Consider the following 14,958-nt stretch of genomic DNA (forward strand, 5'->3'; position numbering starts at 1 on the left):
CATATATATACTGAGCTCAAAATAGTGGATGAAAGTGTTGTTGACGAAATGTCATGGCATCAGTTTTCACCTTGTGTTCTAGCCAAATTAACCGATCACTATTTCTACCATTTTAAATGAATCAATTCAAGGAGTTGATTTAAATATGCAGTGACATTGCAACCTTTCTCGTGATTGCTTGTATTTGTGATATTGGCACAACTCATTTGATTCAAACTAGACTATGTGAAGGATAATTTTTTTGTACTTTATTAGAGAGTTGTGCGAAGGATTATTGTAGATGGTATATGTTTTGGTTGTTTTCCGCATATCATTAGTTTTCTGGTCTAGCCCATCAAAATACCCAAAATCTCTCATGGAGCCGTGGACCACGCTTAGCATTCACCACCCCATAGAGAGGTTTCTCATTCAGCTCAAGACCAATTTTACTAGTGAATTCAAGAGAAATTGTTCTTCATCTCTCGTTTGGAATTGTCCTTTTGCATCAAGACGCTTAGCATTCTGTTTGGTTTGTGTGTTTATTATTATTTTAAAATATTTTAAATATTACATTAGTTATTTGTTTTAAATATCACTGAACATTTATAAAATGTTCATGTGGTTAAAAAAATTGTTCGTAGCATTCAAAAAGAATTATCAAGACATTTAAAAAACTGGTCATGCGTTCCAAAAAAATGTTCATGAAATTTTAAAAATGTTTAAGCAATGCAAAAAGTGTTTGCAAAATTAAAAAAATGTGTCACAACATTCTAAAAAAATCACGTGCTATTTGGAAAAGCTCATGTGTTTAAATAAACATTCATGAAATTTAAAAATTATATTTTTACAATTAAAAAAACAGTGTAGGTTGAAAAACGGTTTTGTTTCATTATAAAAATGTTCAATGCATACTTGAAAAATGTTTACTTGTACTTCAAAAATTGTTAAACGTATATATAAAATGTTTCAGATGTATAGGAAAAATGTACAATGTGTAAAAGTTAAACATCAAAACATAAATTCAAAAAAGGTTAATTACGAATTTATAAAATATTAAACTTGTCTAAAATGTCTCTAATATATATGAAAAATTTACAATGTGTTAAAAAAATGAGTTGAAAAAAATGAAAAAGGAAAAAGAAGAAATCAATTACCAGTGGACATCGAAGAAAAATTAAATAAAACAAAGAAACACTAAAAAATAAAATATTGTTTTAAAAGATAAATATAACCTATGCTAGCATCGAAAAAAGAGAAAAATGCAGAGAGAAAAAGCGATACATAGCTGAGAAAAAGCGCCTATAGCGTCGAATCGGGAACCGACGCTCATGCGAACGGAAGTGGGCTGTGGCCTATTAAACTTCACTCCTTCGCTTCACTTACTTGTCAGTTTTGTGGTGCTGCTGGTTCAGGATTTTGTGATTTTGAATATGTTCGTGAAATTAGAAAAGTTCATGGATTTATGAAATGTTGGTCGGTTTACAAAAAGTTCATGGATTTGAAAAAGCAAAATAAATTTGAAAAGGAAGTTCATAAAAATAAAAAATAAACACGTTTTTTGAAAAAATTTAACATTTTAAAAAAACTCATAATTATGAAAGAGTTCATGAATTTGAATTTTTTTCACAAAGTTTGAAAAATTTGATGAATTTGAGGAAAGTTCACAAAAAATGAAAACGTTTGTGAATTTGAAAAAAGTATCCACAGATTTGAGAAAAACATTCGTAAGTTTAAAAATATTTTAGTAAAAAGTTTGTGAGTTTGAAAAAAGTATGCAAATTTGAAAAAGTAAAAAATCAAAACTCAGAGTCATCATTTTGATTTGATCAAAGTTTACACTCGAGAGAGGTTTGCTGGCATGCTTGGTGTTCAACAACCTTTCTCATGCTTGTTTGTATTCTTGATATTGACACAACTCATTTGAGTCAAACTAGACTATGTGAAGGGTAAGTTTTTGTTCTTTATTAGAGAATTATGCGAAGGATCATTTGCAGATGTTATTTTTGGTTATTTTTTTGAATATCATTAGTTTTCTTTTCTAGCCCATCGAAATGCTCAAAATCCCTTCTGGAGTTGCAGTTTCAGCTCCAACTGGTGAACCTATGTTTCACATTCACCATCCCATGGAGAGGCTTGTCATTTAGCTCAAGACCAACTTTAACATGCCTTTCTTCTTCAAAGCCATAGCGGCTGCTGCTTCGAATATCTTGAAACCAAACAATCCAAAGATCTTCGACAATATTCACCCACAATGGCTTCTTGGTTTTCTAGTTTCAAAAGAGATCTATTCCTCTTTTCTTTCGGGTTGCGATGTCGATACCCCATGTCAGGGCATGTTTGGCCGTCGCGACAAGGTCATCCTTATCATCGCTCTCGCGCTTATGATTGTTGTTCCTCCTTGACAATCCGCGAGCGCTCTTGGATCTGGGAGACTCTGGTGGCTTTGGCCTTGGATGACTTGGGCGCTCCTCTATCTTTCCCCTCGTTGTACTTTTGCTTGTTGAGGACCACTTACATCCCGGTAGTGTAGTTTTTGGCAATGTCGAAGAGCTCTGGTGTCATCTGTGGGGACTTGCGCCTGATCTTTTGAGTCAACTCCGGGCATCGGAGCTCGGTAGAGAAGGTGGTGATCACGTCTGTGTCGTGCACTTTGGCCCATGAGTCCTTGACCCAAGAAAAGGGGGGGGGGTCACTTCCTCTTTGCTAAGCTTTGGAAATGTGCTGCCCAACTTGAACACAAAGTTTTCTTCTGAATGTTGTTACATGGTTGTATAAATGTAGATATCTTCTTCACATAAAGCCATTCCATCATCAAAGCTTCAACCGTGCTGATATTGTGATAGTCAAGAGGGAACTCTTATTAATCTCTTCTGGAATTGTCCATTTGCACAAGATCAGTGGAAGAGAATTTTTCCAAATAAGCAGAGGGGACTTCTATCTAGAGTAAATTTTAGTTTTCACCCCCTACATTGATATTTCTGGCACTAATTACCTCATTTAACAACATTTCATCCGGGTTACCCTATTTAGCAAAAGGTATGCCAATTTTTACCTCTCTTTTCATGGGTATTGTTACCACCAAAGAGCTACTAGAAGGAAACTACCAACTCCACAACTATGTTGTCATGTACGCAACTACGTTCGCACTCAAACGGTAGTTTGGGAATAGTTTACTCTATTGGTTGCTAGGCAGACAGTAAACCAGGGAATTTAACTAAGTACTAACTTAAGAATAAAATAAGTAATAGCTAGTCGTAGTGGGGAGTATTATATAGTAGTATCTTAGCTAGGTGTCCCCGCAAAAAAAACTAGTATTTTAGGTGGTCTCATTTGTTGCCATGCATGACATATAATAATATACAATTTATTGTGATACAGTCTTATAATATGATACTCAACGCTTTCTTTATTCATTTAATTCTATATCACCTCATCAAAATTGCTTAGTTGGCATGCATGATACTAGCTAAAAGGAGAAATAGACTAAGGAGAATTAATGCAACATTTACTTGAGCAAAGGTGGTGTCTAGGTGATGGGTCTCTAGCACTCGGCGGCGTTTAGTGATGTTAATCTATCGACCACTAATACTAGCTAGGTAACCGCCTCTAGTTATTGCCCTCCTCCTCCACCACCCAATCTCTTCTTCTCCTCCTCCTTCTTCTTCTTCTTCTTCTTCTTCTTCTTCTTTAGAGAAAAGGCGACGGCCGAGCCCGAGAAAAGGCTCGAACCTAGCCCGGTTTTGAATTAACAAAGCCATCAATCGGCCAGGATTACAAACAGACAACTTACAAGAAAAACGGCAAAGATACAAGGTGCTAGAACAACTCACAACCTAACAGCAATACAGGCAAACGAAAAATAGAAGAGGGGTCCCAGCCTGAATTGTAAAGGCCAAACGTCTAGAACAACAGCTACACCGGCAACAGGGTGAGAACACAAGCAGCACCAGCGTCAGAGGCCAACGCCATCACCTACTCCTGCAGAGCCTGAAAGCATGCCATCCTAATCAACCTCCAAAGAAGACCACAATCCTCTCGCCCTGGCTCGAAGGGCGCCGAACCGTCGGAAGGTAGAAAGCTCACCGAGAGCGGCATGAACAGAACCAGCAGAGCATCCCAGACGTGAGGAACCAGAGCTTGAACCACACCCACAGGACTACCATGACCTCACCACCGGGCACAGCCAACTGCACATCCAAACGCGAGTTGAAGACGATACCACAGACGAAGACCGACGGAAGAGGATGAACATGAAGGCGCCACCATCCGCCCACAAACAAGTAGCAAGCGCCAACCTTGCAGCCATGCGCCCCGGACGACGCCTCCAAGAAGGGATGCGACGACAGCACGCCGCCGCTGTCCGCAAGGGGAGCTAGAGCTTTCACCACCAGGATGCAAAGCAGCGATTAGGAGGGGACCTCAACAAGGCCTCCAAGGAGGGAGTCGACGCCAATGGCGCCGTCAATGTCGTGGCCGCCGCCAATGACCAAGGGTTTCCCCCGGTCCCGCTCCACACCCCGCCCACACGGTCCCAGATCTGACCAGAAGGGCGCAAGCCAGCTGGGAGGGACGAAGGTCTTCATCAAAAGCAGGAACGCCGGCCGATGGGGCGTCCCGCCACCGTAGAACACGTCCGCCGCAACCTCGCCGCCCACACGCCAAAGTCACGGATTAGCACCCACAAGCGCCGCTCGCCGCAGAGACGACGATGTCCGCACAATCCGGGGTCGCCGCCTCGGCATCCAACCACCACACGCATCACATCTGCAGCCAGCCGACATCCCCGCCACACCCACCAGGAGCATCTCCGTAGACACCACGCGCCTCCCCGGAGAACAAAATCGCGTCTGCAGCGTCCCCAAAGGCCAGATCCGGCAAAAGTCGATGGCCAGCAGCCGCCAGGGCCCTGGATCCGGCGACTCCAGAACGACCGCGGCAAGCCTAAACAGGCGCAAGGCCGCCACCCTGGCCCAGAGTGAGGCAGCCGGATCTAGCAGCCAGCCGCCGTCAGAGCCACCACCAGCACCGGATCCGGCGGATGGGGCGGTGCCAGGGACAGTCGACGAGGGAGAGCGCCGATGCAGAAAAGGGGAGAGGCGAAACCCACAGCGGCGACCAGGGAGGAGGGGCGGGCTAACCGACGCAGATGGCGCGAGTGGACGTCTCGCCGCCGCCAACCACCGCGCGAGCCAGGCCCGGCGAAGGCCGACGGCGGCGGTGGGGGAGGGAGACCAGGGGAGTGGGCTTGTGGCGGCGGGCTAGGGTTTCGCCCCTGAGTGAACCAGGGAGGGCGACCAGGGAGGAGGGGCAGGCTAACCGACGCAGATGGCGCGAGTGGACGCCCCGCCGCCGCCAACCACCGTGCGAGCCAGGCCCGGCGAAGGCCGACGGCGGCAGTGGGGGAGGGAGACCAGGGGAGTGGGCTTGTGGCGGCGGGCTAGGGTTTCGCCCCTGAGTGAACCAGGGAGGGCGACCAGGGAGGAGGGGCGGGCTAACCGACGCAGATGGCGCGAGTGGACGCCCCGCCGCCGCCAACCACCGCGCGAGCTAGGCCCGGCGAAGGCCGACGGCGGCGGTGGGGGAGGGAGACCAGGGGAGTGGGCTTGTGGCGGCGGGCTAGGGTTTCGCCCCCGAGTGAACCAGGAAGGACGACGCGGGGGGGGGGGGGGGGGGGGGAGGGGGGTATCTTCTTCTTCTTCTTAATTTTTTTCGAGAGTATGCCAATGGCGTACTGTTGTAAATTGCTTTCTCTCTTCTTCTTAATTTGACCGTTGCCAATCTTCACTCAAAAGAAAAAAAAGACTGTTGCCAATCGAACATGCAGTGTTTTGGCTAGTTTTAGCATAGTAACCAAGTTGTGACTACAAATATTTCTCCCAGCAGCTAGAGTCTTGACCTGCTTAACCATGTTCAAAATTTGTGACGGCTCAGCACGGTCTATCAGTCAACATGTTTATCTAGTGTTGTGTAGTCCAACACTCCAACTACTAGCCGCCCATGTGATCACTGACGCCTGAGGTTTTTCAAAAGAGTAGGCAGTGATATATGCTTAAAGATATTATTTGACCCTCGATTCTGTGCAAATATGGTGAGCTACATAATAGTTAGGCACTTAATACCTTTCAGTGCTATTTTCTCCTAGTCACTGTCATACAATTAAGTTGCAGACTCCAACTTGATTACCCGCCGAATACTAGTAGAACACAGTACGGTATCTATGCTAGCTACTGAAAAGAGTCAAAGCTCAATTTTGAACAGGAAGAAACACGTGCATGCATTAGTCACAGTGGATACTAGCTAAGCTTGGATGCTAGTTAAGCTAGAAGTAATGTTGGACTTCCCAAACTGTTACTACTAGCTAGCTTGCCCGTGTGGACCGTGCTGGTATAACAGTTAGTCATACATAGCTTGGTACCCTGCACTCACTCTCTCTATATATTCTAGCTATCCATGTTAAGTGTCCTTACCTCCTTCCTGTGTTTTCTATGTGCGGCGCTGAGGACGGTTCTAATTTACGATGCTACATGATATATATATGTGAGACACTAACCAGCTAGCAGGTAGTATACATACACTCATGAGCTCACAACCCTCTTTGCCGAGACATATTGAGGTATGTATGCATGCTAGCTAGATCTTCTTTCTAAAGTTAGCGCTGTGGATTAATTAATTTTAACTTGCCAGGTCTCCTATCTGCACGCTAAGTTGCTTCACGATTTGTGATTTTTTTTCTCTTGGCATATATATCAGTAATATTGTCATGTCAGCTGCATGATATGGTACCTTGTTTTTTCCTTTTTATTTTTTACTCCAAGTCAATATTTGTAAGCCAAGCTAGCTAGATTTGTAGAAACATCCATATGTTATGTTCGGTTAGGCCCTGGGTGCTGTCCATCTTTTCAAAAAAGTAAGTTATATATGCTTGGTTATTCACTGAGTATATAAAAATGAAATTTGTTCTCAAGTAAATTTAAGCATCATGGTTATATAAGAAGTTTATTCAATTCTAAGTGTATAAAAGGACTTCTAGTCGTACAAGAAGTTTAACGAAAATGATAAGTACCTGACGTCAGGTACTTGCACATGGCAAAACAAACGATTTTTATGGCAATTTTAGTTGATGCGTGGATGTCCATTTTTCTTACAAGCACAGCAATTTTCCTAGCAAAAAGATAAACTAAGACAGATTTGCCATGCTTGCCCACTAAACTTGCCATCCTCAACAAATATAAAATGTCACAAAAAACGTTCCTTTTGCCATGTGCACGTACCTGACATCGGGTACTTTATCAGATTCCAAGTTTAATCGATTTGTTCTCAAGTAAATTTAAGCATCATATATAGTTCTATAAGCATCATGCATGGTGTACAATATATACTCTAACATCTTAACAGTCCATTTATGTGACGTCCATAAAAGGACTCCTAGTCAATCCAACTCATAGAGATGTGCCTAACAAAATGAAGGGGAGGGAGTAACTCATACTAATGTTCTTGCAGGCCAAATAACAACATGGACTTAACAAGTCTTACCGCAGTGTGGTGGGCCGTGGCTCTTCTTTTCATCACCGTGTTAGTCACCAAGATTTCAAGAGCAAGATTCACCACCGTTGATCTACATCGTACAACAGGTCAACTTCCTCCCCTGGTGAATGGAGTTGCTCTCCTCAAACTATTACCTACCCTTTTCAACAAGGGTCTACCGGCAATGACGAATGATCTATATGTCAAATATGGCAGTGTATTCATGGTAAGTTCATTTGGAGTGAAGGTAACACTGTTGATCGGGCCAGAGGTGACGGCTCATTTCTTCCAAGGTCTGGAGTCAGAGATTAGCCACGGTAATCTGTTTGAGTTCACTGTGCCCATGTTTGGTGAAGCAGTTGGTTATGGCAGAGATACCGCCACCCGAACTGAACAAATGCGCTTCCATATCGAAGCATTGAGACCATCAAGGTTGAGGAGCCATGTTTATCCCATGCTTCAAGAAGTGGAGGTGCGTAGCAAACAGGCTGTGCCCTTACTCATTTGTTATCACTAGTGCAGAACCGGGCAATAGCACCGGTTCGTAAGACCCTTTAGTGCCGGTTTAGGAACCGGCATTAAAGTTTCGGCACTAAAGCCCCCCCCCCCCTTTAATACCGGTTCAGCACGAACCGGTGCTAAAGGGAAACCACGTGGCACGAGCTAGCTCCGGGGGCCGGGAGCCCTTTAGTACCGGTTGGTAACACCAACCGGTACTAAAATGTTTGGGGGGTTTTTGGTTTTATGATTTCTTTTTCATTTAATTTTGTGTTTTCCATTTTAATTCTTTTTCGTTTGCTGGTATTTTACGGTACTACACATTGTACACGTTATATATATATTGTAGCGCTAAAGTACACCCGAGCGTAGAATCGCTAATCATGCGCTCCGGCTAGGTGGGCGGACCGGACGTCCGCGCGCAGTGCCACAAATTAGCCAACCAACAGACCTCCCTCCGCTTGATCGTAAAAAGGATGGAAACCATCGTAACATCAATAATTGATTAACTGGCTGCATAGACCACCACGCCCAGCCAAATTAGCTGACCACATCTCTTTTAGTTTAGACCCTCGTAACGGTTTGCAAAATATAGTAAAATGATTACCGCACTAGATTTGCCTTGTTAACTAGCCGGGTAAATGACTTCTGTACGTGCCAATTGTTGTTAGCTTTGGGTATGTGGTAATTTGATTATGACACCTCATTACTACTAGTATTAAATTTTAGTTTTCCCCATTACTAGAAGTACAACGTGGCGTTACCATAGATTTATAATTGAGCCCAACTTGGCGTTACCATGAATTACTAGATCTACCACTTGTTGTTACCATACATGCAAAAGTGAACATAACGTGGCTATATAAGACCCTCCATTCCAGAGAAATAAATAAATTACTAGAACTACTACTTTGTAACGTGGTTAGCATCGGTTACCATCGGTTACCACCAAATTAGAAACAAATAGAAGTGTGATCCTTGTAACGTGGTTAGTGTGTTTTACTACATGTTACTCATGCTTTACGATCAAGTGGGAAGCAACTGCATGCCGGTTAGCGTGCGCGCCTTGAGTTGTTTAGAGGAGCATGAGCGCGTGTTCTGGCCGGAGTGCAGAATAAGGAATTTGCGCTCAGGCTTAGTTTAGCATACCTAGTAGAACCAATTATATATATATATATATATATATATATATATATATATATATATATAAATAGAATTTTTAGTAGAACCAATCATATATATATCATCAATGTCTCACAAACCACCATATTAATTTACACATACACACATGTATAGCTATATACAATTTCTCCTACATATGTATGTTGCCTTCGGAGCCAGTGGCATTAGCCTAATTGGTGCCTTCGGAGCACGATGACAATTGGAAGTGGTTCATGACCATGGCACTATATGTATAACAAACAACGTACGGGTAAGATAATTATACGAGTAACTATATATCCAAATCACACAAATATCAATTTTTATATAAAATTTCATGAACAAGAGGCTCACCATAAGGTGGTGCCGGCGACGGGACGGTGCGGGCGATCGACGGTGGTTACGACGGAGATTTAGAAGGCACTAAGTAAACCACATCTACATATGCAAACTAAGTGTTATTTTTGACCTCAAATTGCATATAAATCAAATACTAGCACACACACACACACACACACATATATATATATATATATATATATATATATCCTCCCAAATTACTAAAATCACAAATTAATCACTATATAAAGCATTGCAAGAGCTAATCTAGCAATGAGAGATGAAAGGACAAAGTTGCTAACCTTTGTGATCATTTGAATGGATGGGGGCCTTCAAATCTTGACAAATTTTGGGCAAAATGTGTGATGAGCTCGAGAGGAAGAGGGAAAGAACAGAGAGGAGAGGGGAAAGGGGAAGAACAGAGCGAGCTCGGGTGGACGAAGGGTTTATGTAGGACAACCTTTAGTACCGGTTCGTGCCAAGAACCGGTACTAAAGGGGCTGGAGGGGCCCCAGTCTGACAACATCCTGCCACCACTGTCATTAGTACCGGTTCGTGGCACGAACCGGTGCTAAAGGTTCGCCACAAACCGGTACTAATGAAAGCGGCCCGGCTAGCCGTTGGAACCGGCACTAATGTATACATTAGTGCCGACTCAAATACAAACCGGCACTAATGTGCTTCACGTTTGACCCTTTTTCTACTAGTGTATTTTTGCCCCGAAAAGGGCCTCTAGCTCGGTTTATGCATGCACAGGCATCTTTTCGTTACAAAGTTTAAACCATAAATTACTCATCTGTTCTAGAGTACATGTTTACATACAAGTTGCACAAAACTTATGTTGTATCGATGCATTCATGCAGGGTTACTTTGCAAAATGGGGAGATGAAGGCATAGTTGATCTAAAGCTTGAGTTCGAGAAGTTACTCATGTTGATCTCAAGCAGGTGTTTGCTCGGAAAAGAGGTTCGGGAGAACATGTTCGATGAAGTCTACACACTATTTCACGAGATTGAAGACAATGGTGTGACTTTGATCAGCTTCTTGTTCCCATATCTCCCATCTCCAGCAAACCGGCAGCGAGATAGAGCGCGCATAAGGCTAACACAAATCCTTTCCGATGTCGTCAATTCCCGTAAGAACTCTGGCAGAGTTGAGGAGGACACGCTGCAGAAATTGATCGACTCTAAGTACAAAGATGGTCGCCCTACAACGGTAGAAGAGGTAGTCGGGCTAATCATTGGCTTGTTGTTTGCTGGAAAACACACCAGCTCTCACACTAGTACTTGGACTGCAGCTTGTTTACTCAGCCATCCAACTTTCTTGAGAGCTGCCATTGAGGAGCAACAACAAATCAGTAGCAAATACAAGGACATGGGGCTAGACTACAATGCATTTATAGAGATGGATACACTACATAGTTGCATCAAGGAGGCACTAAGGAAGCACCCTCCAACACCAATGCTGGTCCGCAGAGCACATAAGAGCTTCATGGTGAAGACGAAAGAGGGCAAAGAATATGACATCCCGCAAGACCACATCGTAGCAACTCCCACTATAGTCAACAATAACATCTCTTATATCTATAAGGACCCTCAGGTATATGATCCATGCCGGTTTGGCCCCGAAAGAAGAGAAGACAAAGTAGGTGGCAAGTTCTCTTACACGTCATTTAGCGGTGGACGACACATTTGCACCGGGGAGGCCTATGCTTACATGCAACTTAAAGTGATATGGAGCCATTTGCTGAGGAACTTTGAGCTCGAATTGATCTCCCCTTTCCCCAAGACAGACTGGAGCAAGTTCTTGCCAGAGCCACAAGGAAAACTACTCGTAAAATATAAGAGGAATGGCATTTTGCAGTCACTTAATTAGTTGATCTACTGCAACCTATATGTGTATATGTACGCTTACTTCTGTGTAATATCAATGCAATCGTGTTTGGATGCCACATTTAGTGGCGGACTTGGCTTTGAGTGCTAGTAGTTCCGTACCCACAATTATGTTCATCAAGAAATAAATACATAGTCTTGGTTGGTTTCTATGTCATCCGTCCTTTTGTGTCCTTCCACTACTTTTTTCTGTTGCATTTGAAAAGATTCCTGGTTGGCAGATTTTGTGAGGCTTGCACTAAATGGAGTATTCACCCCTAAAAAAACCAAATGGAGCACTCACTATTCACTACTGAAATGGCCCGGATTGGTAGTGCGTCCTGTTGGACACTCGGCAAAGGATCTCATAAACCGAGTGCAAAAAAAGGCCCTCGGCTAAGGTTGGACACTCGGCAAAGCCTGTTCTTTGACAAGTGCCATTCAGAAAGCACTCGGCAAAGACATGGACTCTCGGCAAAGGCCTAGACACGTATGGTGGCCTTCATCTGAAAAGGATATTCCTACCATGCATCTGTGATCTTTTGTCAGTAATAGCATAATCTGTAGAAGTGTGCGTGTTTCAAGTTCTTGTTGAAAACCACGGCCTCTTTCTCCCCGATTATTGTGTTTTGCGAATTTTACGAACCAAAGAGGCCCTATGCATGCCCAATTATTATTCCTTACAAAAAGGGTCGCTGATTATTTACACACACAGAGAGAGAGAGAGAGAGAGAGAGAGAGAGAGAGAATATTTTGCTAGTTAAATTCATAGTCAAAACGTGGCCTAAGATACAAACCAGAAGCGAGGGAGTAGTATTTTCTCTGGTAGTCATTGCCAGACCCAGACTATTAGGTTGCAAACTCCAACTCGGGCACGAAACCATGGATTACGACTAGCTAGGACTTGACGTTCCATACGTGGGGAGTACAGCAGCACTGGTAAAAGACACCACACTATGTACTCAAAAGTCAGAGATATTTCCAACCAAGAAGAACCAACGGTCGGGCTCGGGCATTAGTCACAGTGTGGCTGCTAGCTAGGAGTAGCTGTAATTGATGTTGGACTTCCCAGACTGCACTCACTCACTCTCTCTGTATATATTCTATATATCGATGTTCATATCCTTAGTTGCCTTCCTGTGTGTTACTCCGCACAGATCTCGCACTCACTCACTGCTAGTTAGCTAGCTAGCAGAGATTGCAGCCCTAATTTGATGATAGTGCAGACATACCATTTAACTAGCTGCTACTAGCTAGTACGTGAAAGAGACGAATAAGCCTCTACGTATTGACGTATGCATGCATGCTGCCACCTCTTCTGTTCATTAGAGTTTGGTGCATGCGCGTTGTTGAGGCAATATAATGAAACCATGCATAGTCTATTCTACTAGTATTCTGTACTTTTAATCAGTGCCGTTAGCGATTTATTCATTCTCCTTTTTTGGCTTTTTTTTTATTTTCTACTCTCAGTCAGTATTTGTATGCCACTAGCTAGATCCGCATAAACATCGATATGTTATGCTTGGGTGTTCACCGAGTCCATAAGAATGTGATTTGTTCTCAGGTAAATTTAAGCTTCAAGCATGCGTGGTTATATAAAAAGTTTATTCAGCTGTTGTACATGTAGGGAAGTGTACAATATATGTACTGTCAACAGAACAACAACAGTCTATTTAGAGATGGGCCTAATAAAATGAATGGGAGGGAGAGTAACTCATACTAATGTTCTTGCAGGTCAAATAAACATCACCATGGACTTGACAAGTCTCACTACGATGTGGTGGGCCATAGCTCTTCTTTTCATTACTGTATTGGCCACCAAGATCACAAGAGCAAGAATCACCAACATTGATCCACAGCGTACAACAGGCCAACTTCCACCCATGGTGAATGGACTTGCTCTCCTAGGATTATTACCTACCCTTCTGAAGAAGGGTCTACCACCTATGTTCAATTATCTATATGTTAACTATGGCAGTGTCTTCAGTGTAAGTTGCTTTGGAGTGATCAAGGTAACACTCTTGATCGGGCCAGAGGCGACGACTCATTTCTTCCAAGGTTTGGAGTCAGAGATTAGCCATGGTAATCTGCTTGAGTTCACAGTGCCCATGTTTGGCAAGGCAGTTGGTTATGGTAGAGATACCGCCACCCGAATGGAACAAATGCGCTTCCACAGTGAAGCACTGAGGGCATCCAGGTTAAGGAGCCATGTTTCTCCAATGCTTCAAGAAGTGGAGGTGCGCCTTTTTACTCTGTGTGTGTGTGTGTGTGTGTGTGTGTGTGTGTGTGTGTGTGTGTGTGTGTGTGTGTGTGTGTGTGATGGACGTGTGGTGTATTAATTGACTCATGTATATGCACAGGATTTCTTTGCAAAGTGGGGAGAGGAAGGCGTAGTTGATCTAAAGCTTGAGTTCGAGCAGCTACTTATGTTGATATCAGGCCGATGTTTGCTTGGAAAAGAGGTCCGGGAGAATATGTTTGATGAAGTCTACACACTTTTTCGCGAGATCGAAAAGGGTGTGACCTTGATCAGCTTCTTGTTCCCATATCTCCCAACTCCAGCAAACCGGCAGCGTGATAGGGCACGTATAAGGCTAACAGAGATCCTCTCTAATGTTGTCGAGTCCCGTAAGAGCTCTGGGCGAGTGGAGGAGGACACGCTGCAGAAACTGATTGACTCCAAGTACAAAGATGGTCGCCCTACAACAGTAGAAGAGGTAGCCGGGTTGATCATTGGCTTGCTGTTTGCTGGAAAACACACCAGCTCTCATACTAGTACTTGGACTGGAGCTTGTCTTCTCAGCCATCCAGCCTTCTTAAGAGCTGCCATTGAGGAGCAACATCAAGTCGCCAAGAAATACAAGGACGGACCAGAATACAATGCCTTCTTAGAGATGGATACGCTGCATAATTGCATCAAGGAGGCGCTGCGGAAGAACCCTGCAACACCACTGCTGGTTCGCAGGGTCCATAAGCGCTTCACGGTGCAGACGAAAGAAGGCCAACAATATGACATCCCGCAGGACTACATCGTAGCAACTCCTACTATAGTAAACAATTATATCCCTTACATTTATACGGACCCTCAGGTGTATGATCCAAATCGGTTTGGCCCAGAAAGAAGAGAGGACAAAGTGGGTGGCAAGTTCTCTTACACATCATTTGGTGGTGGAAGGCACGTTTGCACTGGAGAGGCTTATGCTTACATGCAACTCAAAGTGATATGGAGCCATTTGCTGAGGAACTTTGATCTCGAATTGGTCTCTCCCTTCCCTAACACAGACTGGAGCAAGTTCTTGCCAGATCCACAGGGAAAATTACTCGTGAGATATACGAGAAATGGAATTTAATTTGCAGTCGCTTAACTATATGATCTACTTCTACTTGTATTCATGCAATCAATATGTACTGTATGCATATGTCTTTTGATATGTGTAACATACAAAAAGGTATGTTAGTATTTGTATGACACATACTTGTATTGGGAGACAATGATGTTACGTTCAGTAGCGGACTAGGGTTTGAGTATGGTCAATACCCACAACTATGTCCATAATAAATAAATATATTGTCTTTGTTGCTTTCAA

The 14,958-nt window shown here is 43.4% G+C and overlaps 2 protein-coding genes across 9 annotated transcripts; both read left to right on the forward strand.

Annotated features, from left to right (window-relative positions):
• Positions 1–6,407: 6,407 nt before the first annotated feature.
• LOC147967383 (obtusifoliol 14-alpha demethylase-like) lies at positions 6,408–11,549 on the forward strand. Of its 5 annotated transcripts, none has more exons than XM_087525260.1 (4): positions 6,408–6,592; positions 6,664–6,758; positions 7,480–7,975; positions 10,365–11,549. In XM_087525260.1, the coding sequence occupies exons 2-4, from the start codon at positions 6,751–6,753 to the stop codon at positions 11,373–11,375; spliced, it is 1,515 nt and encodes a 504-aa protein (XP_087381386.1). In that variant the 5' UTR covers positions 6,408–6,592; positions 6,664–6,750; the 3' UTR covers positions 11,376–11,549. The 5 variants fall into 5 exon arrangements, with proteins under 5 accessions (XP_087381386.1, XP_087381387.1, XP_087381388.1 ...); XM_087525262.1 differs by having other exon boundaries at positions 6,414–6,592; positions 7,480–7,729; XM_087525264.1 differs by lacking the exon at positions 6,664–6,758 and having other exon boundaries at positions 6,415–6,498; positions 6,561–6,592.
• A 937-nt stretch (positions 11,550–12,486) lies between these two features.
• On the forward strand, positions 12,487–14,958 carry LOC147967384 (obtusifoliol 14-alpha demethylase-like). Of its 4 annotated transcripts, none has more exons than XM_087525267.1 (3): positions 12,487–12,935; positions 13,106–13,608; positions 13,732–14,958. In XM_087525267.1, the coding sequence occupies exons 2-3, from the start codon at positions 13,123–13,125 to the stop codon at positions 14,719–14,721; spliced, it is 1,476 nt and encodes a 491-aa protein (XP_087381393.1). In that variant the 5' UTR covers positions 12,487–12,935; positions 13,106–13,122; the 3' UTR covers positions 14,722–14,958. The 4 variants fall into 4 exon arrangements, with proteins under 4 accessions (XP_087381393.1, XP_087381392.1, XP_087381391.1 ...); XM_087525266.1 differs by having other exon boundaries at positions 12,487–12,664; XM_087525268.1 differs by having other exon boundaries at positions 12,499–12,627.

This window comes from Triticum urartu, chromosome 5A (assembly GCF_056163025.1).
Source record: "Triticum urartu cultivar PI428250 chromosome 5A, HENAU_Tu73, whole genome shotgun sequence".
NCBI classification, from domain to species: domain Eukaryota; kingdom Viridiplantae; phylum Streptophyta; class Magnoliopsida; order Poales; family Poaceae; genus Triticum; species Triticum urartu.